Source organism: Martes martes (assembly GCF_963455335.1).
Source record: "Martes martes genome assembly, chromosome: 12".
NCBI classification, from domain to species: Eukaryota; Metazoa; Chordata; class Mammalia; order Carnivora; family Mustelidae; genus Martes; species Martes martes.
In genome coordinates this window covers 31,728,727-31,753,572 of record NC_137900.1, presented here as the reverse complement: position 1 = coordinate 31,753,572, position 24,846 = coordinate 31,728,727, and the positions used below count along the sequence as shown (strand labels likewise).

The window sequence follows — 24,846 nt, the reverse complement described above, 5'->3', positions numbered from 1 at the left end:
GACCTTCTCAGCTCTCATGCTCCCTCTCACTCTCTCTCTCAAATGAATAAATAAAATCTTTTGAAAAAAAAAAAAGTTAGTCTGCTTTTTATTTTTATTTTTTTTTAAAGATTTATTTATTTATTTGACAGACAGAGAGAGATCACAAGTAGGCAGAGAGGCAGGCAGAGAGAGAGGAGGAAGCAGGCTCCCTGCCGAGCAGAGAGCCCGACGCGGGGCTCGATCCCATGACCCTGAGATCATGACCTGAGCCGAAGGCAGAGGCTTTAACCCACTGAGCCACCCAGGCGCCCCTAAAAAGTTAGTCTGCTTTTTAATTCTAATGTGGTACTTACAACATGAAAGTAGCCTTTTTCATTCCAATTCCAAAACCTGCTGTCCAAGCAGTATAAAAAGAACAATAGTTTGCAATGCTGCATAAGGTGCATAATGTGAGCACACATTATGAGGTTGGAAAAAGATCCTACACAAGATGTGTAGGCTATATGAATACAAGAAGAGTAAAAATATGCTGTCCTTTATAATTACACAGTACAAAATAAACCATTAGTGGGATATAATGAAGGCCAAAAAACCATTAGTGGGATATATCCCACCACTAGTGGGATATAATGAAGGCCAAAAACCATTAGTGGGATATAATGAAGGCCAAAAAACATGTAAGAATCATCCAGCCCACCTACCCGTAGATACAAATACACAAGGAAACAGGAAATCTTATGGATCTCCAATATCCTAGAAAAACAGGGCCATACTATCAAGACAGACAGAGCAGGCAGGCCAAAATTTCATAGCATCAACAGCATCAAGCTGAGGGAAGCCAACAGGACCTAAACCATAACTCAAAAAAGGAAAATGGACAGGTTCCAGAGAAGGTTTGGCTGCTGCCTTCTACTAGAACTCAGCAGCAGTAATGAATTCTGTTACATAAACTGATACAGATATACCACATAGCCCAGAGACTAGCCACAAACATTTATTGGTATTGTCCACAGAATTCAAGTTATTCCTCCATTTTTAAAGCTTCACATTCCAAGGTGAATTCAAGTATAGAATATTTTATTATATATTTTCTATAAAACTTTGTGTTACATATAAACCACAAATTTAGGTACATCAGTTCTAGGTGAAGATTTTATCTTCAATTCTGAAATATACATTTCCTCAGGAAAAAAATTATCTGAAGCAAACTTTCAATATTTGTTTAAAAATATCATTTATTAAAATATAAGATTTTGGTCAAATCTTAACTCTCTGATATTTAGTATGTGGTAAAGGGTTTTGTATTTTTCCCTGAGATTTCTCTGATTTTTAATGAAAGCTTCCAATCAGGATATTGACAGTTTTCTTCCTCATGTGAAGTCTCCAATGTACAATGACAAGCTGAATGACATGATATTCATAGGGTTTTGTCCCACAGTAACAGAGTTAACTAAGCTATGTGCATTTAACCAACAGAACAAAATCCTTAAGAGTTTAACAGTGTACAGGGGCACCTGAGTGGCTCAGCCATTAAGCATCTGCCTTCAGCTCAGCGTCCTGGGATAGAGCCCCACATTGGGCTCCCTGCTCCTTGGGAAGTCTGCTTCTCCCTCTCTGTCTTCCTCTGTTTGTATTTCCTCTCTCACTCTCTTGTCAAATAAATAAAATCTTTGAAAAAAAAAAAAAAGAGTTCAACAGAGTACAGGGGTGTGTGTGTGTGTGTGTGTGTGTGTGTGTGTGTGTGTGTGTTTTAAGCCAACGTGTGAAGATCTGTTAGTGGATAACTGTTTCACCCAGTTATTCAGATTTTGGCTTCTTTCACCTTGTGCTTTATCATGTTTAATACACATGCCAAGTCTGCCCTGGAAATACCTCTATCCCAACATAACAGGACAGAAAAAATATAAGGTGACTTTTGCAGTCTAGACTTAGCTTAAATGTAATAGTGTCATATTCCATGACCAGTATCACTCAAATGAAAGACTGGGAAATTAGACAAACTATGTGCCTAGTGGAAAAGGAAATGTTTGAGGGACACAGTCTGCCAGTGTGTGACATGAGCTTTTTTACTGTGTGTTATCAATTAAGGTATGAACCCCTTCAGGACTTCCCAAATTCACCACATGTAAGGGTTTCCTCTCTGGTGTGCATTCTGGTATGATGTACCCTAAGAGCTGCCTTACGGATAAAAGTTTTCCTGCATTCATTACATTCATAGGGTTTCTCTCCTGTGTGAATTCTCTGGTGTACTCTGAGAGTTGAATTTTGTGCAAAAGCTTTCCCACATTCATTACACTCATAGGGTTTCTCCCCTGTGTGAATTCTCTGGTGTGCACTAAGGTGTGACTTCTGGGAGAAAGTCTTCCCACATTCATTACATTCATAGGATTTTACACCTGTGTGAGTTCTCTGATGGACTCTGAGGGTTGAATTATGGGCAAAAGGTTTCCCACATATATTACACTCATACGGTTTCTCCCCTGTATGAATTCTCTGATGTGCAATAACATATGACTTCTGGGAGAAAGTTTTCCCACATTCATTACACTCATAGGGTTTCTCCCCTGTTTGAGTCCTCAGATGTGCCTGGAGGTGTGATGTCTTGGAGAACGTTTTCCCACACTCATTACACTCATACGGTTTCTCCCCTGTGTGAATTCTCTCATGTGCCCTGAGGGCTGAATTATCAGCGAAAGTTTTCCCACATTCCTTGCATTCATAAGGTTTCTCCCCTGTATGGATTCTCTGATGTGCACAGAGGTGTGTTCTTTGGGAGAAAGTTTTCCCACATTCATTACACTCATAGGGTTTCTCTCCTGTGTGAATTCTTTGATGGACTATGAGGGCTGCCTTATAGATAAAAGTTTTCCCACATTCATTACATTTATAAGGTTTTTCCCCTTTGTGAATTCTCTCATGTCCACTGAGGTATGATTTCTGAGAGAAGGTTTTCCCACACTCGCTACATTCGTAAGGTTTCTCCCCTGTGTGAATTCTCTGATGTGTACTGAGATGCGTTTTCTGTGAAAAAGTTTTCCTACATTCATTACATTCATAGAGTTTTTCCCCTGTATGAATTTTCTGATGTGCTCTGAGAGCTGAATTATGGGCAAATGTTTTCATACATTCATTACATTCATATGGTTTCTCCCCTGTATGAATTCTCTGATGTACTCTGAGAGCTGAATTATGGGCAAAAGTCTTCTCACAGTCACTACACTCATAGGGTTTCTCCCCTGTGTGAATTCTCTGATGTGCTCTAAGGGCTGAATTATGGGCAAAAGATCTCCCACAGTCATTACATTCATAGGGTTTCTCCCCTGTATGAATTCTCTGATGTGCTCTGAGAACAGATATATGGGCAAAGGACCTCCCACATTCATTACATTCATAGGGTTTCTCCCCTGTGTGAATTCTCTGATGTGCTCTGAGGGTTGAATTATCAGCAAAAGTTTTCCCACATCCATTACATTCATAGGGTTTCTCCCCAGTATGGATTCTCTGATGTGCACTAAGGTGTGTCTTGTGAGAGAAAGTTTTCCCACATTCAGTACATTTGTATGGTTTTTCGCCTGTGTGAATTCTCTGATGTGCTCTGAGATGTGATGTCTTAGAAAAAGTTTTCCCACATTCAATACATTTGTAGGATTTCTCCCCTGTGTTAATTCTCTGATGTTCTTTGAAATGTACTATCTTGGAGAATGTTTTCCCATGTGTATTACTTTGACAGAGTTTCATCCCTGTATATGTTCTTTGGTGTACTATGAGAGCAGGCTTCTTGTAAGGTTTCCCACATCCACTGTTATCATAATCCTTTGTGCGAATTGTCAGATTTTCATGGATGTTTGACTTTTGGCAGAAAGTTTTCCCACATTTATTACAATCATAGAGACTGACCCTCATATCAGTTCCAGGATAATGAATAGGGTATGAACTTGAACAGAAAGAGTCTCCACATTCCTCAGGTTTCTTCCCTGATTGGGTCCTCTGATGATGAATGAGTTGTGCTTTCTGGTAAAAGGATTTCCTGCATTCATTACATTCAAATGACTTCTCTCCAGTTTCATTTTGCTGATGTACACTGACAGCTGAGTTTTGAAGGAAGGACCTCCCATATTTATCACATTGGTAGGATTCCTCTTCTGTGTGAGTTCTCTCACATACTATAAGGTCTAATTTCTGGCAGAAGGCATTTATACATCCATTATATGCACAAGATTCATCTTTAATTTGTGTCTTTTTTTGTACTGTATGGGTTGAGCTCGGGATCATGTTTTCATCACATTTACTGCTTGCAAAAGCACCCTGTTCTTTAATAGTTCTCTGAGATTGAGTGAGAGACAAGATCCTGCTGAAGTTATTCCCACTCTCATTATATTCAGAGTTTGTCACAGCCATGTGAACCTTATTGTAATTCACAGTGGTGGTTTTGTCACAGGATTTCCCACATTCATTAAGATCAAAGCACTTCTCTCTTGTGCCAGTTCTCGTGTAGTTAAATAAAGTTGCTTTATCACAGTTTTTTCTAAATTCATCACCCTTATACAATTCCTCTCCTATAATAACGAGAGTCTTACCATGTAAAACTTTCCCAAATTCATTACATTCACAAGACTGCTCCAGGCTTTGAAGTTTCTGATGATCTTTCCTATTACTGAGAGGTTTCATGTTTCTATTATAATCATAACGTTTCTCTCTAGTACGAGTTTTCTCATCTTTAATATCAAGCTGCAACTTTTTGCAAACATTCATGTAATTAGCCTTCTTTCTTGAATAGTTTCTATCACAAATAATTAATTCAGAAACAACTTGCAAATTCATTCTACATGAGTCACATTTACAGGGCATTTTTTCAGAAGAATTTGGAATTATATCCAGAATAAATGGTTTTTCTAAAACTTTCTGCCCATCTTTACTCAATGTTTTGTTATCAGTGAATATTACTTGCCACAGAGGTTTCTCTTGTTTTTCCTGGTTCCCCTCAATGTGAATATCAACACTGAAATACCCTAAAATGAGAAAAATTGGAAACATCTTTTTATCCTGTATTTCTTATGGAGAGTAACTTACAGCCATATGTTTGTTATGTACTGTATTCTGTTACAGGTCACATTTCCAAAGATCAATAATTCACACACATAGAGAAAAGACAGATATACTTCTTCCACATCCATGTTGTTTAAGGAAAACAGGTATTATTTCCAGTGCTGGCCAATAATGAGTAGATAGCTCCTTTCTTCCCAAGTCCTCCCTTTTACAATTAACAAATCCCTGGACAATCAATAAATCAGTAACTAAATCAATAATAAGTAAGTAAGTAAGATGCTACAAAATGGAATGTGTACTTTGGAACTCAAGAAATGACAGAGTAGAGGATTCCAAGGCTGTTCTCTCTGCTTCCCATATATCTTATATGGGGCACTGGAGTGTTGGAAAAGGCTGCATGCAATCCAAAGTCAACAATATACATTAAAAAAAACTACAAGAAAAGTCTGTTCCTTCTAGCCAAAGGTCTGGAAAAAAAAAAAAGGTGGTTTAACAGAAAATCTTTGACAATACCCACCCTGCTCAAGCCAAACAAAAATAGGTGTAACTGGGAATGAAAGTTCCACTGCCACAGGTATTTAAGACTGGATACTCTTAGAAAACTTCTTTCCATGAGCCAAAACTAAGAGCTCACTAGAAAGATCATGAAAAATCCTAGAAGGTTCGACTCACAGGACATTCAGGGATGTTAATAGCAACCACACCCAAAATTCTTCCTGGAACCACATTCCTATCAATTCTATGGGATCCATGATAGCAACAGCAATAAATCTGTTGTTTTAGGGCACTTATGGCAACAAGGCAGGTAGGGGAAGGAAAGAAGGGAAAAGAAGCAGGAATACTACAATATTACAGCTACAAGGGATGAAACAGCATTTGGAATAACTAGGCTCTCAAAACCCAAGAATGCAGTACATTTAAAAAAGTTTAATTTACATTACTCTCAATATTCTTTACATATTCTCTCACATGAAATATTCATCACAGCAGACTGCATTCTATACTGCAAGAAAAATCTTCAAATATAAAAGAACAGAAATCAAAGTATAATCTCAGGCCATCAAGAAATTATACTAGAAATCAGTAACACAAAGTCACCCGGAGAAACACAAAATATGTGTAAATTAGTATACTTCTAATTAACCAACTGGTCAAAGAGAAAATTTCACAGGAAATTAATACAGAACTGAATGAAAACAAATAATATTTAGAACATACAGAAATTTGTGGGATGGAGCTAAAGTAGTGCTTAGAGATAAATTTATAGCTTAAAATTTTTTATATTAGAAAAAACTCCAATCAGTTAGCCAGTTCCACCTTAAGAAACTTGAAAAGGGCTGGCAAGATATATTCAGGGCACTAAATGAGAAGAACATGCAGCCAAGAATACTTTATCCAGCAAGACTGACATTCAAAATGGATGGAGAGATAAAGAGTTTCCAAGACCAGCAAGGCTTAAAAGACTATGCAACCACCAAGCCGACACTGCAGGAAATATTAAGGGGGGTTCTATAAAAGAGGAAAAATCCTAAGAATAGCATTGAACAGAAATACAGAGACAATCGACAGAAAGAAAGACTTCAAAGATAACACAATGTCAATAAAAACGTATCTCTCAATAATCACTCTCAATGTGAATGGCCTAAATGCGCCCATAAAATGACACAGGGTTGCAGAGTGGATAAAACGACAGGACCCATCCATATGTTGTCTACAAGAGACCCATTTTGAACCTAAAGATACACCCAGACTGAAAGTGAAGGGATGGAGAAGCATCTTTCACGCCAATGGGCCTCAAAAGAAGGCCGGGGTAGCGATTCTCATATCAGATAAATTAGATTTTTTAAACTAAAGACGGTAGTCAGAGATACAGAAGGACGCTACATCATTCTTAAAGGGACTATCCACCAAGATGATCTAACAATTGTAAATATCTATGCCCCCAATATGGGAGCAGCCAATTACATAAGAAAACTATTAATCAAGATAAAGAGTCATATTGATATGAATACATTAATAGTAGGAGATCTTAACACGCCTCTCTCAATACTAGACAGATCATCGAAGCAGAAAATCAATAAAGAAATAAGAGCATTGAATGACACATTGGACCAGATGGACCTCATAGATATATACAGAACATTCCACCCTAAAACAACAGAATACTCATTCTTCTCAAGTGCACATGGAACCTTCTCCAGAATAGACCACATACTGGGTCACAAATCAGGGCTCAACCGATACCAAAAGACTGAGATGATTCCCTGCATATTCTCAGATCACAATGCTTTGAAACTGGAGCTCAATCACAAGGAAAAGTTCAGAAGGAACTCAAATACCTGGAAGCTAAAGACCACCTTGCTTAAGAATGCTTGGATCAACCAGGAGATCAAAGAAGAACTTAAACAATTTATGGAAACCAATGAGAATGAAGACACTTCACCAAAACCTATGGGATACAGCAAAGGCAGTCCTAAGGGGGAAATTCATAGCCATCCAAGCCTCCCTCAAAAAAATTGAAAAATCCAGAATACACCAGCTGTCTCTACACCTTAAAGAACTAGAGAATCAACAACAAATCAAACCAACTCCACATGTAAGAAGGGAAATAATCAAGATTAGAGCAGAGATCAATGAGGTAGAAACCGGAGATACAGTAGAACGTATCAATGAAACTAGAAGCTGGTTTTTTGAAAGAATCAATAAGATCGATAAACCATTGGCCACACTAATCCAAAAGAAAAGAGAGAAAGCCCAAATTAATAAAATTATGAATGAAAAGGGAGAGATCACAACTAACACCAAGGAAGTAGAAACAATCATCAGAAGTTATTATCAACAGTTATATGCCAATAAGCTAAGCAACCTAGATGAAATGGATGCATTCCTGGAAAACTAGAAACTCCCAAAATTGAACCAGGAAGAAAATGACAACCCGAATAGACCGATATCTAGTAATGCGAGATTGAAGCAGTGATCAAAAACCTCCCAAAAAGCAAGAGCCCAGGACCTGACGGATTCCCTGGGGAATTCTATCAAACTTTCAAAGAAGAAATAATGCCTATTCTCCTGAAGCTGTTTCAAAAAATTGAAGCAGAAGGAAAACTTCCACACTCTTTTTATGAAGCCAGCATTACCCTGATCCCCAAACCAGGCAAAGACCCTACCAAAAAGGAGAATTTCAGACCAATATCACTGATGAATATGGATGCTAAGATTCTCAACAAGATCCTAGCAAACAGGATCCAACAGCACATTACAAAGATTATCCACCATGACCAGGTGGGATTCATCCCTGGGTTACAAGGATGGTTCAACATTCGCAAATCAATCAATGTGATAGAACAAATCAATAAGAGAAGAGAGAAGCAGCACATGGTCCTCTCAATTGATGCAGAAAAAGCTTTTGACAAAATCCAGCATCCGTTCCTGATTAAAACGCTTCAAAGTATAGGGATAGAGGGAACATTGCTGAACTTCATCAAATCTATCTATGAAAGACCCACAGCAAATATCATCCTCAATGGGAAAAAGCTTGCAGCCTTCCCGTTGAGATCAGGAACACGACAAGGATGCCCACTCTCACCACTCTTGATCAACATAGTATTAGAAGTCCTAGCAACAGCAATCAGACAACAAAGAGAAATAAAAGGCATCCAAATTGGCAAGGAAGAAGTCAAACTCTCTCTCTTCGCAGATGACATGATTCTTTATATGGAAAACGCGAAAGACTCCACCCCCAAACTACTAGAACTCATACAGCAATTCAATAATGTGGCAGGATACAAAGTCAATGTCCAGAAATCAGTGGCTTTCTTATACACTAACAATGAAAATACAGAAAAGCAAATTAGAGAATCGATTCCATTTACTATAGCACCAAGAACCATAAGATACCTCGGAATAAACCTAACCAAAGAGGTTAAAGATCTGTACTCGAGGAACTACAGAACATTCCTAAAAGAAATTGAAGAAGACACAAGAAGATGGAAGACCATTCCATGCTCTTGGATTGGAAGAATAAACATCGTTAAAATGTCTATACTGCCCAGAGCAATCTATACTTTTAATGCCATTCCGATCAAAATTCCACCTGTATTTTTCAAAGAGCTGGAGCAAATAATCCTAAAATTTGTATGGAATCAGAAGAGACCCCGAATTGCTAAGGAAATGTTGAAAAACAAAAATAAAACTGGCAGCATCACGTTACCTGATTTCAAGCTTTCCACAAAGCTGTGATCACCAAGACAGCATGGTACTGGCATAAAAACAGACACATGGACCAGTGGAACAGAGTAGAGAGCCCAGATATGGACCCTCAACTCTATGGTCAAATAATCTTCGACAAAACAGGAAAAAATATCCAGTGGAAAAAGAGAACAAATTAAATCTAAAAAAAGCAGAAGGAAGAAAATAATAAAAACTAAAGAAAATGAAATTGAAAATGGGAAGCAGAGAAAACTCAATCAAACCAAAGCTTAGTTCACTGAAGATTTTTTTAATGATTTAAATGAAAAGAGGAAAAAAGAGAAGACACACAGTATATATATCAGAAAAGATAGAAGACAGGATATAAATACTGATACAACAGATACTAAAAAGATAATAAAAGAATATTAGGGGAAACTCTGTGCCCATATATTGACTATTAAAGTGAAATGGACAAATTTCTTTAAAAAAACAAAAACTACCAAATTCATTCAAGAAGAAAGATATAACTTGATATAAGATATAACAGATCAGTATCTATTCAAGAAATTGAATTATGTGGTCAACAAACACATTGCACCAAGAAACAGCTCCAGGATTAGAAGGCAGTAACTAATGAATTCTGCCAAATGTTTAAAAAAAAAAAAAAAAAAAAACAATGTTAAATAATCTCTTCTGGAAAATACAAGAAACCTACAGACCAATATCTCTCATAGCATAAATGTAAAAATTCTCAAAAACAAAACAAAAACAAAACAAAACAAAACACCACACCTCAGCCACAGCAACTTCTCCCTAGAAACATCACCAAAGGGAAGGGAAGCATGGGCAAAAATGAACTATTGGGACTTCATCAAGATCAAAAGCTTTTGCACAGCAAAGGAAATAGTCAACAAAACCAAAAGACAACCGACAGAATGGGAAAAGATATTTGCAAATGACATATCAGATAAAGGGCTAGAATCCAAAATCTATAAGAACTTATCAAACTCAACACCCAAAGAACAAATAATCCAATCAAGAAATGGGAAGAGGACATGAACAGACATTTCTGCAAAGATATCCAAATGGCCAACAGACACATGAAAAAGTGCTCAACATCACTCCACATCAGGGAAATACAAATCAAAACCACAGTGAGATACCACCTCACACCAGTCAGAATGGCTAAAATTAATCAGTCAGGAAACAACAGGTGTCACAATAGCCAAACCATGGAAAGAATCTAGATGTCCATCAACAGATGAATGGATAAAGAAGATAAAGAAAATGAATGTACACACACACACACACACACACACACACACACACACACAATGGAATACTATGCAGCAATTAAAAAAACACCACAGGGCACCTGGGTGGCTCAGTTGGTTAAGCGACTGCCTTCGGCTCAGGTCATGATCCTGACTGCAGGAAGGCAGTCGCTTCCTGCATCCGACTCCCAGCTCCACGGGGAGTCTGCTTCTCCCCCTGACCTTCCCCTCTCATTCTCTCTCTCTCTCAAGTAAATAAATAAAGTCTTTAAAAAAAACACAAAACCCAAACTTTGCCATTTGCAATGATGTGGATGGAACTAGGGGGTATTATGCTAAGTGAAATAAGTCAGTCAGAGAAAGACAATTATCATATGATTTCTCTGATAAGAGGAATTTGAGAGGCAGGGTCAGGGTTCATGTGGGGACGGGAGGGAAAAATGAAACAAGATGGGACCAGGGAGGGAGAAAAACCATAAGGGACTCTTAATCTCAGGAAACAAACTGAGGGCTGCTTGGGGTGGGGGGGTGGCGCGAAGGGATGGGGTGGACAGGTGATGGACATTGGGGAGGGTATGTGCTATGGTGAGTGCTGTGAATTATGTAAGAATGATGATTCACAGACCTGTACCCCTGGGGTAACTAATACATTATATATTAATTTAAAAAAACAATAGAGCAATGTAGAAGATGTAAAAAAGAAATGATATATCAGGATCAAGGGGGATTCATACCAAGAATACAAACTGTTGATATATTTAAAAGTCAACGTAATCTACCATATTAATCATCTAAAGAATTAAAACCACATAATCAGATAACTGAAGGCAAAGATATTTCACAAGTTTCAAAATCAATCCATTAACCTACTGTAAAGGGAATTTAAAAAGAGCCTATAGCTAACATTATGGTTAAGAGACTGAATACTTGGGGCACCTGGGTGGCTCAGTGGGTTACGCTTCTGCCTTCAGCTCAGCTCATGATCTCAGGGTCCTGGGATCAAGCCCCACATTGGGTTCTCTGCTCGGCAGGGAGGTGCTTCCCCCTCTCTTTCTGCCTGCCTCTCTGCCTACTTGTGATCTCTCTCTGTCAAATAAAAAAAAAAAAAAAAATCTTAAAAAAAAGAGAGAGAGTTTGAATACTTAAATCCTAAGATTGGAAAAATATGGGTGTCTAGCCTCAGCACCTCTATTCCAGACTGTACTGGAACTTCCCACCAATGCAGTACGGCAAGAATAGAAATAAAGATACAAAATCTATAGAGAGAACCACAGAAAGATCTTCAAAAAAGCTCCTTAATAAGTAGCAAAATACAAAGGCAAGGGCAAAATACAAAGGCAAAATACAAAGCTGATACACAAAAGCCAATCATGTACAAACAATTATCACTGGAATTTTAAATCAGACAAAGAATATAATTTACCATGGTGCTAAAAACAAACCCCAAATTAGGTGGTATCTATATTCCAAGAACTACTGATAAAAGGAATAAAATAAATTACAAATAAAGGGAGTTGTGCACTTCTTTATGGATTGGATTTTAAGATGTTAAACCTCTGGGGGTGCCTATGTGGCTCAGTGGGTTAAGCCTCTGCCTTCGGCTCAGGTCATGATTTAGCCCCACATCGGGCTCTCTGCTCAGCAAGGAGCCTGCTTCCCCCTCTCTCTCTGCCTGCCTTTCTGCCTACTTGTGATCTGTCAACTAAATAAATAAAATCTTTAAAAAAAAAAAAAGATGTTAAACCTCTTTAATTTGATCTATAATCAATAAAATCCCAGTTGAAAAGCTGGCATGCTTTTTGTAAAGAGCAAAAAGTTCATTTTAAAATTTATAAAGAAGAAAGTTGGTGGACATTAGCTGATTTCAAGGTCTAATTAAGAACTTAAAATAACTGGGGTGCCTGGGTGGCTCAGTGGGTTAAGCCTCTGCCTTCGGCTCAGGTCATGATCTCAGGGTCCTGGGATCAAGCCCCGCATCTGGCTCTCTGCTTGGCAGGGAGCCTGCTTCCCCCTCTCTCTCTGCCTGCCTCTCTGCCTACTTGTGATCTCTGTCAAATAAATAAATAAAATCTTAAAAAAAAAAAAAGAACTTATAATAATAAAGTTAATGTATCGACATAAGGATAGGTAGATGAATTTAAAAATACAGATAACACAGAAATATAGTCTCACATGTATAGAATATAAGTACAAATATACACACACACATAAACTTAGGTACCATATACAAAATATAAATTTACCCATTTTCTAAGAACAATGGAAATGCTATTCAGTAGAGAAAGAATAATCTTTTCAATAAATGGTTCTAGAATAACTGGACTCTCCTTTTCAAAAATTTAAACTTGACAACTATCCCATCCTGTCTATGAGAACTAAAACCAAATGAATCACAAAATGTAAAATGTGAAATGTAAAATTTTCTAGAAGAAAACATGAATAAATCTGTCTTACTTTGAGTTTGGATATTTCTAGACAAAACAACAAATGCATGATCTTTATGAGAAAATTAATAAATTGAACTTATCAAAATTAACATTCAATTTTAGCCAACCTCCTCTGAAATCACGCCAATAAAAGAAGTGCAATGCAGTTTCACTACTGCCAAGGGTGGACAAAAGTCCACATTCCCCACTAAACCTCCACTGACACCTTTGGGAATTGGAGGAGTAGGCTACCAAATTAACAATGGGGAGGGGTGAGATATCAGGGTCCCTACCATCCTTCTCCTAACAGTAACCACCCTGTATTTCATCAGGTACCACGGTCCCTAGCTCACCTTCTTTGTTTTGTAATCTTTCAGAATATTACATTTATTCTATATATAGGCACCATATGTATTGACATGATACACATATATATAAATACATATATATACATATGTATACATATATATATTTATATATATAAATACACACACATATATAAATACACACATAAATACACACACACATTTAGCTGTACTTAGTGGAGAGTTAACATGGAATACATTCACTCCATCCTTCCCCTGGTTAATACTCTTATATCTTATTAATTCCTTCCCCAAGCAGAGTCACAAACACATTCTCCTTATTATCCTATAGAATATTTCTAGTTTTGCTTTGAAGAAAAATCAGGCCTTTAAGCCACCTGAATCCCATTTTTCGTTTAGACCCATAAGGTTACTTTGCGATTCCTTCTCCCCTGTTTTGTGGGGATAGTGCCATCTAACAAGACCAATTATCTATGAAGTATATTTTTTTTCCTTGAACTTCCTTTTCTGTTTCGCTAATTTATTAAACTGTCCCACTTCCAGTTCCATACTACTTAACTCTCAGAGCTTTACATATGAGATAGAGCAAATCCTACTACAACATTCCTATGAATGAAATTTTCTTTGATAAGAATATCAAATAATTAACTATTTATAATTTTGAATTTATTATATAAGTGCTTCTTTTGTCTGTTAGGGTTAGCTAAAATTTCATCCCTTTCACTGTTTTTTTTATTCTAAGAAACATTCTATAATTTCTCAGTCTTCCAGTTTATTAATTTTTAACTTCACTTTTAAATTCTCCTTGTGTTAGTATATTTTTATTGTTCTTGCTTAATTACAAGACTACCATTTTAACTCTGTTCACTAACTTAGCTATAGCCTAAGGTTTATAATGCACACATTTATTTTATAAATGTCACACAATTTTGGACTTGATGGCCTTTTTTATACATTGTTTAAAAGAGATAACTTAAAAATATCCATGTTAAGAGTTTTTTGTTTACTCATCTTATTAATTTCTAGCTTTATCAAAATATGTTGAGAATACTACTTATGGGATTCTAAACTAAACTTATATTCTAAACTTAACTGGTTTTCTTTATAGATTAACAATACATTTTCACTATCTTATGATTAACCTATGGGAAGGTGAAAGGCTTGTTCTTTGATCAGGATACACGTACAAATACATGGTTCACTTTTTTTTTTAAGATTTTATTTATTTGAGAGAGAGGGAGAGAAGGAGCATGGGGAAGGAGCAGAGAGAAAGGGAGAAGCACACTCCCTGCTGAGAAGGGAGCCCAACACAGAGCTCCATCCCAGGACCCTGAGATCATGACCTGAGCCAGAGGCAGATGCTTAACTGACTGAGCCACCCAGGCACCCCGGGTTCACTCTAATATAAATATCATTTACATCCCATATAGGCATACTTACTTAGTGTTCATAGTATCTTTAATCAGATGAGGTACATTATTATCTCCTAACCCTGGTGAATTTTAAATTCTTAGACCTCATTATTTTGTGTTTTATGATAGCTGGTATGATACTGTTTGGTGCAGTCATTCAAATGCTTAAGAGTTTACTTTCACCTGTGCTATTGAAAAAAGGGCCTTCTTTTAAGTTAATGCATTTACTTGTTTATTATTTATGAAGATTTTATTTATTTATTTGAGAGAGAGTCAGAAAGCATGAGGAAGGTGTGGGGCAGAGGGAGAGGGAGAAGCAGGCTCCCCACTGATCAGGGAGCCTGGCATGGGGATCAATCCCAGGACCCTGAGAGGATGACCTCAGCTGAAGGCAGATGTTTAACTGGTGAGCCATCCAGGCACTCCTAAGTTACTGCATGTACTGTCTACATTCAAGCCTGAATAACATGAAACTCTAAATTATTTCATTTTTGACTTAATAACTTTACTATTCTTTTACTGCAATCTTTCAAACATACTTATTTCTTTTAGGCAACCAATACGATCAAATCATTTATATACACTGACTAGGAAATATGCTTAATCTAAAAATTATGCTGTCTGGCTCAACAGCTTCACAACAAAAACTTTCAGTAAACACATTTAGGATGATTTCACTCTTTTGCTCTAAGAATTCTTTGAAACTCTAATTTTTGAAGTTCCTGAATTTATCAGTTTACACCAAAATAACAGTAAAGTATATGAAAAAATGCTTGACATCACTAGTGACCAGGTATGTTGTTATGGAATGAATTATACCTCCCCCCCAAATGCCTATGTTGAAGCCCTGGCCCTCAATGTAACTGTATTTGATGGTAAGGCCTTTGGGGAAATTAAGGATAAATGAGTTCATCAGGGTGGGGCTTGATGAACTTATAGGCTTGGTGTCCTTGAAATAGGAAGAGACACCACAGCTCTCTCTCCATGAAAGCACAGAGGAAAGGCCATAGGGGTCATGGTCAGTAGAAGACAGGAAGAAGCATCACCAGAAATTAATCATGTTGGCAGCCTGATGTTGGACTTTCAACTTTCAGAACTATGAGAAATAAATTTCTACTATTTAGGCCACCCAGACTATGATATTTATTATGCCAGGCCAAATGACTAGTACAAAAATGCACATCAAAACTTCAATGATATACCACTTCACATCTACTAAGATGGCTAGAATAAAAAAGTCAGATAATACTAAGTGTTGGTGAAGATGTAGAAAAATTAGAACCCTCATATGCTGTCACTAGGAATGAAAAAAAATAGGCAGGCACTGTGGAAAATAGTCTTGAAATTCTTGAAACAGTTATGACATAACCCAGCCATTTGAATCAAGTACAACTCAATAAGAGAAATAAAAACGTTAGGTCAAAAAAAAAAAAAAATCTGTGCAAAAACTTGTAAATGAATGTTTCTATCAGCATTACTCAATAGCCAAAAGGTAGAATCCTAAATGTCAACTGAATGAAGAATGGACAAAGAAATGTGGCAAATACATGCAATGAGACATTATTTTGCCATACAAAGGATGAATCAAGTACTGATATATAAGAACCTTGTAATCCTACGTGAAAGAAACCTATCATAAAAGACCATATAATGTGTGACTGCATTTACATGAAATGTCTGCAACAGGCTCATCTATAAAGACAGAAAGTAGATTAGTGATTGATGGGGCTGCAGAGGAAGGGAGGATATGGAGGTAATAACTAAAAGGTATGAGGTCTCTTTTTGAGGTGATGAAAATGGAGTGTGGTGATATTTACACATATCTGTGAATACATGAAAAGCCACTGAATTGTACCCTTTAATGGGTGGATTGTACGATATGTAAATAGTATCTCAATAGAGCTGTTTAAAAGGGTAAAACAACCAACCAAACAAAACTTTCAAAGGTATTCCCCTAAAAGTTTAACTACCCCAAGTGTTTCCTTCTGTCAGTGCTCACGCACCTGGGTACCTCTGGTTTAGGAATTCGTCCCCTAAGGACCAGGGCTCTTCTCCTTGCTCCAACTTGAAGATCATCTCAGGTTTGGTGGTGCAACACCCTGTAAATGTGACAATTGAGGAGATATATATATATGTATATATATATATATATACACACACACACACACACCAGATCCATGGGCTTTTTGGTTTCTAAAAGTGGTGAAAGATATAGCAACAAGAGCAGCAAAATAAATGTGCATATTTGAAGTACCCCATGGGAAAATAATAACATAAACATTGGGTCTATTTCCTAAAGGCTTCAGGTACCTTAGACCTCCTGCTCAAAAGCCAGTACAATATTAATCTCTACAAGGAGTCCATGTATTTTGATAACTTAAAAAATGGAAATTTAATTTAGACGAAGTCCCATAATAAGGTCTGCTTACCCACTGAGATGAGGTGGCTATAGTTCTCTAGCATCACATCCCTGTACAGGGTCCTTTGAGCAGGGCTCATGCACTGCCATTCATCCTGGGTAAATTCAACAATCACATCCCCAAATGACATGGATCCCTGTAACAACACAGTTTGTTCAAAGATTCAGAATCATATGACAAGGAAAATATCTTTGAGAACAACTACTTTTCCTGTTTACTCTTAAGCTCTAAAAGATATGGTTATCAAATACACCTATTTCTGACCTAATTTTGTCTTTAACTGGGGAGGTGCTCAGTTAAAAAGGTTTTTAACGGGGACGCCTGGGTGGCTCGGTTGGTGAAGCGGCTGCCTTCGGCTCGGGTCATGGTCCCGGCGTCCTGGGATTGAGTCCGGCGTCGGGCTCCTTGCTCGGCGGGAAGCCTGCTTCTCCCTCTGCCTCTGCCTGCCACTCTGTCTGCCTGTGCTTGCTCGCTCTCTCTCTAACAAATAAATAAATTAAAAAAAAAAAAGGTTTTTAATGTACTATAATTCCTTATATGTTTATTAATTCCTTATATGTTTATGAACTATAGATTTTTTAAGACCAAAAAATTCAATGTAAAGTGTTCCTACAACTCTTCCTCTTCATCCCAAGGTACTGTGGGTATTCTAGAGAATTCTAAGATGTTCACTCCCTCCTCAGACATCATCATTGTAAATAACGGGAGACAAAGAAGACACATGTAAGCTTTGGAGATATTTTACATGATCAAACTAAGGTATAAATACATATATAAAGATATATAACTCTAGAGCTCATGAAGAGCAAAGAACAACTTACCAAGGATTTGGAATTACAGAGGCCAATATAAGTGATATTATTTACACTGAAGTAACAGCAATGAATATAAGGATAGGGCTTTAATTACAGAGTAGCAGCAGCAACCAATTTGATTACTACTTCCTTGTACAACTTGTACAACTGTACAAGTTGTACAAGTTGTACAACTGTACAACTGTTACAATTTGTACAATTTTATAATTACTTTCCTGTACAACCACCCAGTTTAACTAAATGAGCAGCTTCTGGAATGTTGATGCCAAACACTGACATTTAGGAAACAAAAGGAAAAAAAATGTGTTAGAAGTTCTAGTGAGACAGATCTGTTCATGTTGCTCTTGAATGGTCTGTGAACATAAAGCTGGAACCATCCCTTAAACTAATATACATATGGTTTTAGACTACAGAAGGGAGGTCTAAGGATGAAGACAAGCATTTAGGAATTACTAGCAATTTAGGTGGTAAAATTTTAAGAGGCAATCAGACAGCAACTCGAGCTACATGCTATACATCCTATATGAACTGAAGAAAGAAAATACCAAAAAGCATTCAGGGAAGCATGAATATTAAAGAGGCTGGCAGAAAAAGTATAGATAGGCCACAAAGCCAAAGAAAAAGCTTTTTGAAAAGTAGTAAGAGTCAGGAAAGGGTAGAATCTTGGAAAATGCAAAAAGGGAAAACTTCCACAACAAAAGACTTCAAAGGGGCTAGGAAGAGGAGGAATTGGGGAGTTGCTATTCAACAGGTATAAAGTTTCAGTTATGCAAAGTCATTAAGTTTCAGAGATCTGCTGTATAACATCATCCCTACAGTTAACAGTACAGTATTATACACATGAAAATGTGCTGAGGGTAGATGTTAAGTATTCTTATCACAATTAAAAGTAGAAAAGAAAGGGAAGAAAACCAAGAGATAATAGGACAGAAACAAGTTTCTTTTTCCCCTCAATGTTATGTATCCAATTATTTGTTCATTCATGTCTTCAGTATTACTAAGTGAGTACCTCCTGCATGTGAAACTCAGTAGTAGTAGCTGGTAACTAAAACAAATAAATAAAAGAACAGGAACATCTCTTATAAAATTTAATCTAAAAAAGATAAAAAGAAAAGGTAATTATATTCTCCAAAACTAAAAAAATTAGAAAAGTTGCACTGCTTTCATTTTTATCTCTTTAATATATGACTTAATAAGATCAATCAGATTAAAAAAAAGCTAACAAGTGACATAAATCAAACTGGTTAAGTAAAGATCCAAAAAATTCTCTCCTTCATAAAAACTATGAAGAAACTAGCAAAAACGGGTGCCTGGGTGGCTCAGTTGGTTAAGTGTCCAACTCTTGATTTTGGCTCAGGTCATGATCTCGGGGCTGTCGGATCAAGCCCCATGTCATGCTCAGAGCAGAGTCTGCAATGAGATTCTCTCTCTCTTTCCCCTCCCCGCCCCCCCACACTCACACACTCTTTTGCTTTCTCAATAAATAAATAAAATCTTTAAAAAGAAACTAGCAAAAATTACAAAAATTAACAAAGGCTATCTTCAAAACATTTATAAAAAACAAACAAAAACAAAACAGCTGAACCATAGTAAGAATGGTGATACCCTGTTCCCATCCCTCTCTTTCCAACTCTCCAATAGTTTGACAACCAATGGTCTGCAGCCAGCAGCCTGGCAATCACAACAGCAGAACTGGACTGGAGACCCATCAAAGCCTCATTCACAGAAAACTGTCATTATTTGGCCAGTTTGGTGATTTCCTGAAAGACCCCACTTATCAGGATGCCTTTATTTGAGCTAACTCAGAGCTCAGTGTGAAAAGCCTTATCCTCACTCATCATTTGTCAAAAACTAAAGGCATTTGTTTAACTTAATGGCTACCTGAGGTGGTAGATAACAGCTGAAGCAAATAATGACTTAACCAAGAAGATTGAAAGGAAAAGTTGGACAACGAGATGTCCATAAACGTTTCTGAAAAGCTCTGATATATTCCTGAGAATCAAGGAGGCTGCAAACTTGCAAAGGGCTGTGCATATGCCTAAGGTTATGAGCATACTCAAGAAAGCTATGAGAAGGCTCTCAGCTGTCACCCATAGGTGACCTTGAGGTTTGTCCTTAGAAGGAAGTCTAAGCTAATGCAGAGTTATAAACCATCTGTCTCACTGTTGAAGAATTCCTTGACAGGCACAGAGCCCCTTAGCAAAGACTGGGAGACTCACTGGTTCTAGGCATTTAGAGAAACTTCTGTAGACACTTCAACTGTCAGATGAAAGAAACACAGGCTCTACAGAATTTTTTAAGAAGTCACTGAACAAATAAATTTCAACAATGACCCCAGTGGAGGGGAGAAATTCTGATTTCTAGAACTGGCACATTCTTCTATTTAAAATGTCCTATTTTCAACCAAAAAGTTTAGTAAACAAGGAAAGAAACAGGAAAGTAAGGCCCATATGCAGAAAAGGTATAAGCAATAGAAACTGCTCTTAAGGAAGCAGACACTGAATTTACTAGACAATAACCTTAAATCAGCCATATTAAATATGGTCAAATATCTAGAAAAAAAAAGTCCAAGGACTAAAGGAAAATAAAATATATTTCACTAAATGTATCAATAAAGAGACAGAAATTTTAACAACAAATAGAAATTATATAGAAACTCAAGAGTTGATAACAATAATAACTAAATCAAAATTCCACCAAAGGGATTCTACAGCAGATTTGAGCAGGTGAAAGAAAGAATGAACAGACTGGACAATATGCCCATTGAAATTACATAGTGTGAGAAAACAGAAAGAAAAATAATGACAAAAAAATAAAATATGGGATAGTATCAAGCAATAAAGACAAAGAAACAATATGGAGAGGAGAAGGGAGTTGAGGGAAATTGGAAGGGGAGGTGAACCATGAGAGACTATGGACTCTGAAAAACAACCTGAGGGTTTTGAAGAGGTGGGGGTGGGAGGGTGGGGGAACCAGGTGGTGGGTATTAGGGAGGGCACAGATTGCATGGAGCACTGGGTGTGGTGAAAAAACAATGAATACTGTTACGCTGAAAATAAATAAAAAATTTAATTAAAAAAAAAAAAGAAACAATACTGAAAGCAGCATGAAAGAAGTAACTCATCACGTACAGAAGTATTAAAAGCAGATTACTAATCAGAAACCATGGTGGACAGAAGACAGTGAAATGATATATGATAAATATATGATAAATAAGTGCTGGGGAAAAAAAGTTGTCAACCAAGAACTGTATATCCAGCAAAAACAGAAAAATTAAAACCTTCCCAGATAAAATTTATCACAGCAGAACTGCCCTATAAGAAATAATACAGGGAGTGGTTCAGCAAATCTATACAGATAGAAAATAGATTAGTGGTTGCTTGGGGCTTGGAGGAAATGAGCAGATGAGAGGTGATAAAATGTAGAGTTGCTTTTTAAGATGATGAAACTGTTCTAAAATTGATTCTGGTGGTATTTGCACAAGTCTGTGAGTATACTAAAACACTGCTGAATTCTACACTTTAAATGGGTGAACAGCATGGCATGTGAACTGAATCTCAATAAAGCTTAAAAAAAATAAAGACAATGAAACCAACAGAGCAGATTAAAGGGCCAAGGTCAGAAACTGGGAATGATCCACGTAAAATGACAAGGGAAAGAGATGACTTCAAAAAGATATCAGCACTGTAAGGATGGGGCCAGTGGAGTGTATCATAGTCACTAACAAAGAAACTTGCTAGAAGGACAGAGTGAGAAGTAGAGGCAAATGCTACAGAGATGTCAGGTACAGAAATAATTAGACAAGACCCAATGGAGTTGCTTATAATCAAGTCTCTGGTCACCAGATATAACAGGCAAGTGGGGAGAGAAACCAAAGCATCATGATTTTAAACTCCTGAGAAACCTGAATATCATGGGCACTCAAAATATTTATGGAGAGTAATTTTAAGGGATATTCAGCTGATTCAACAGAAGAAATGTTTGAGTTTCTGGAAAACAAAGAACTGACCAAGTTCACATTTAGCATTGCATCTACTTTTATTGAAGAACAAGTAGAGACAATGTTCTATATTATTTTAGAATTATTACTGAAAAGTTGTTAATTAAATCACCTACTCAAAAAATAGAGATCTTTTTTTAACTTGAAATGTTTTAACATTCTATGAGGTATTGGTTTGCTTAATCTTCTCATCCATGCCAACCTTTAAAGCAGTACAGTCTGTCTGACATGGCTACCAAAATTCAGAAATAAATCTGGAGCTCCAATTTCATATCCACACGCCACCTTTGCAACTAAATGCATCTGATTCATTTCTATTTCTTTTTCACGTTAATAGACTCTAAAACCCTTATAAAATCCACTATAAAACAGATTATTAAAAATAGAACTTACCTGCACTATGTTCATTTTCTGCTGCTCCTTGAAGAATGTAAAGAAATGAAAAGGCTCAGCTGGGAAAGAGGAAGGAGAAATAGGGTCATAAGAAACCTGGTCTGCCTTACAACTATTTTCATTTACCTAAAAATCTCATAACATCAGCTGGAAAAAAGGTTTCCCTATAGAAGAATATCCTTTTGACATTCTTGAGAGGGAACAAGAAAGACCACACAGAGGTAATACCTGAACAACTGCATCTGCGATATGATTATAGAGGCTTGACCTTGCATTTTCACTGCAGGGAAACTCGTAAGTCAATGAATTAACAATTTATGTCCCCTTCTGACTAAGTAAGAACAAAAACAAAAAACACAAAATAAAACAAGAGGATATTGGTTAAGTAAATTCAGGTATACAAAGGTAAAACCTTCTACCTTCATTTAAACTAATTGTTTGTTTGTTTGTTTTTTAAAAAAAACCCATTAGATGCGATTGTTAATCAAATTTGTGTTGTCTTTACACCTTGAGTTAGAGCTTCCCCAGAAAATTTCAAAATAAAGATGGGATGCTTTATGAAAGAAATATTTTTCCTAACCTTTTGTTCTAACTTGGCTGCAAATTCTAAAACAGATTTCTTAGCAAGATGCCTATAGTACTTACCTGTGTAAATAAACAGGACTGTGCTTAAGTGCTTAATTCTACCCTGGGTTTCTTTACAAAAATCATTCATTTCAGGCCCAAAATTTTGAGCTTCCAAAGAAAAGAAAACTTTTGTTCTACTATCCTTTTGTCATTCCCTAAACTTAGGAAAGAGGGAGCATCAGTGTAACTCTAGATGCCACATGTGGTAATGGACATGGTATGACGGCAGATCAGAATCTGGAAAGAATGAGGGGAGAATGAAGGAAACTGGGTGCTGTTTAGGATTTCATCAGCTCTGGCTGCTTATACCTTCCCTGGGCATCATGTCCTTACCTGCCATCCAGTGAAGTGCCTTTTCCTGCACAAACTGAGAGCCACCCATCCCTTTCAACCTCAGGTTACCACCTTCTGCAAGCTGGTCCAGTGCCCACTGTCACACAGTTTGTGATGATTTCTGTGTGTGATCATCAAGTCTGACTCATCTCATGCTTAACAGGGATCAAAACTGCTTCTGGTGGAGCAAGTCAGGACCTGTGCCTTTCTTGAAATTTCTACCTCTGCTCTGAACCTCCAGTGAGGAATCTGTCAGAAGAGCTATTCTTCTAAACGATGGTTGTTCTTAGGGCCCTTTTTTCAAGTCTTAAGTTACTTTACTAGAGAGGGGCTGGGATCTGGGCCTGAGAAACAAATTCACCATATTTGAAACTTCCATTTAGCACTCTAAACCTGACTTTGGGATCCACTACAAGTGTACTACCCAGTAACGTAGCCATTAGCTGAATGCAACTACTACACCTGAAGTGTGGTTGATAATAATGTATCGGATATACTGAGTTAAACACATCAATAGAACTAATTCCATCTCTTTCTTTTTATTGTTGTTACTGAAAAGTTTTTTAAAATTATAGTTTCCATTATCTTTCTATTGGCCAGCACTGCATTATTAGATTATCAGACTGTGCCTTTGAGGATGGAGACAGCTTACATGGTGCCATAAAGTTCAAGAATCTCTCGACCAGGGGCTCTGAAAAGAATCCACAAATCCCAGAATATATTTTACCACCGGGTCTCTGACCCAAGGACTCTAAAAAGAATCCACAAATCCCAGGATGTATTTTACCACATTGTGAGATTCTGTCCATATTCACTTCACAATCACATCTCTGGAAATCTAGGGGCAGGCTATGCTTCTAAGAGCTCCGAAGGTTGCAAATCTGGGTTTGGGCCAGAAAGGATGCTGGGAAGAGCAAGACTTTGTAGGGAGTACAACCTACTTGTAATTACATCCAACCTCTCCCACCTACTAGCTTGTGCCCTGGTGTATATTATTCGGCCTCCAGTAAACTTTCACTTTTTAAAACGGCATAATTATAAGGGAAATTGTGAGGCTTAAGTAAAATACCAAGGGAAACAAAATGTCTTGTGATAGCAGTTTACACACCGATTTTTACAAGCACTTGACAAAGAGCTTTGCAGATGACACCTTATTTCTCAGAGTAATCCAAAAGCTGTTAGTAGCCTCATGTTCGTCGAAAACATTTTTATAAAGGTGGATTCCCTTCTCACTGCCTGCAGTCTTCGCACTCGGCGTCCGCGAGGAGTACCTCCCCAGACAGGGGCCGCAGCCCCACCTGCGCCACGGAAGCAAGCGGGAGCCGACGTCCCAAGCACACAGAGACTGGGGGAGGGGAGGATCCGCCCGGAAATTCCCGGACTTCCCTCTCGCGCAAGCTGCACACAAACTTACCGGATTTGGCAGGGCCCCAGGCCTCCCGGAGCCGTGTTCCCAGTGCTCCCACCCCCCAGTGCGAAGCCTCCACTCCCGAAGACAGCCAAAGAAGCCCAGTTCGTATCCTTTTTCAACCGAAGAAGACGGGCCGAAAGAAACAAGGTTGGATATGCGCTTGCGCAGAAAAAGCCCAGGTCCCGTTCCC

General features: G+C 37.5%; 1 protein-coding gene across 1 annotated transcript; it reads right to left on the bottom strand.

Moving 5' to 3' along the window:
• Positions 1 to 960: 960 nt before the first annotated feature.
• ZNF658 (zinc finger protein 658) lies at positions 961 to 24,846 on the bottom strand. Its single transcript, XM_080819870.1, has 5 exons — positions 24,660 to 24,846; positions 22,286 to 22,344; positions 17,087 to 17,213; positions 16,661 to 16,756; positions 961 to 4,991 (listed from the first exon to the last, which is right to left on the bottom strand). The coding sequence occupies exons 2-5, from the start codon at positions 22,298 to 22,300 to the stop codon at positions 2,083 to 2,085; spliced, it is 3,147 nt and encodes a 1,048-aa protein (XP_080675996.1). The 5' UTR covers positions 22,301 to 22,344; positions 24,660 to 24,846; the 3' UTR covers positions 961 to 2,082.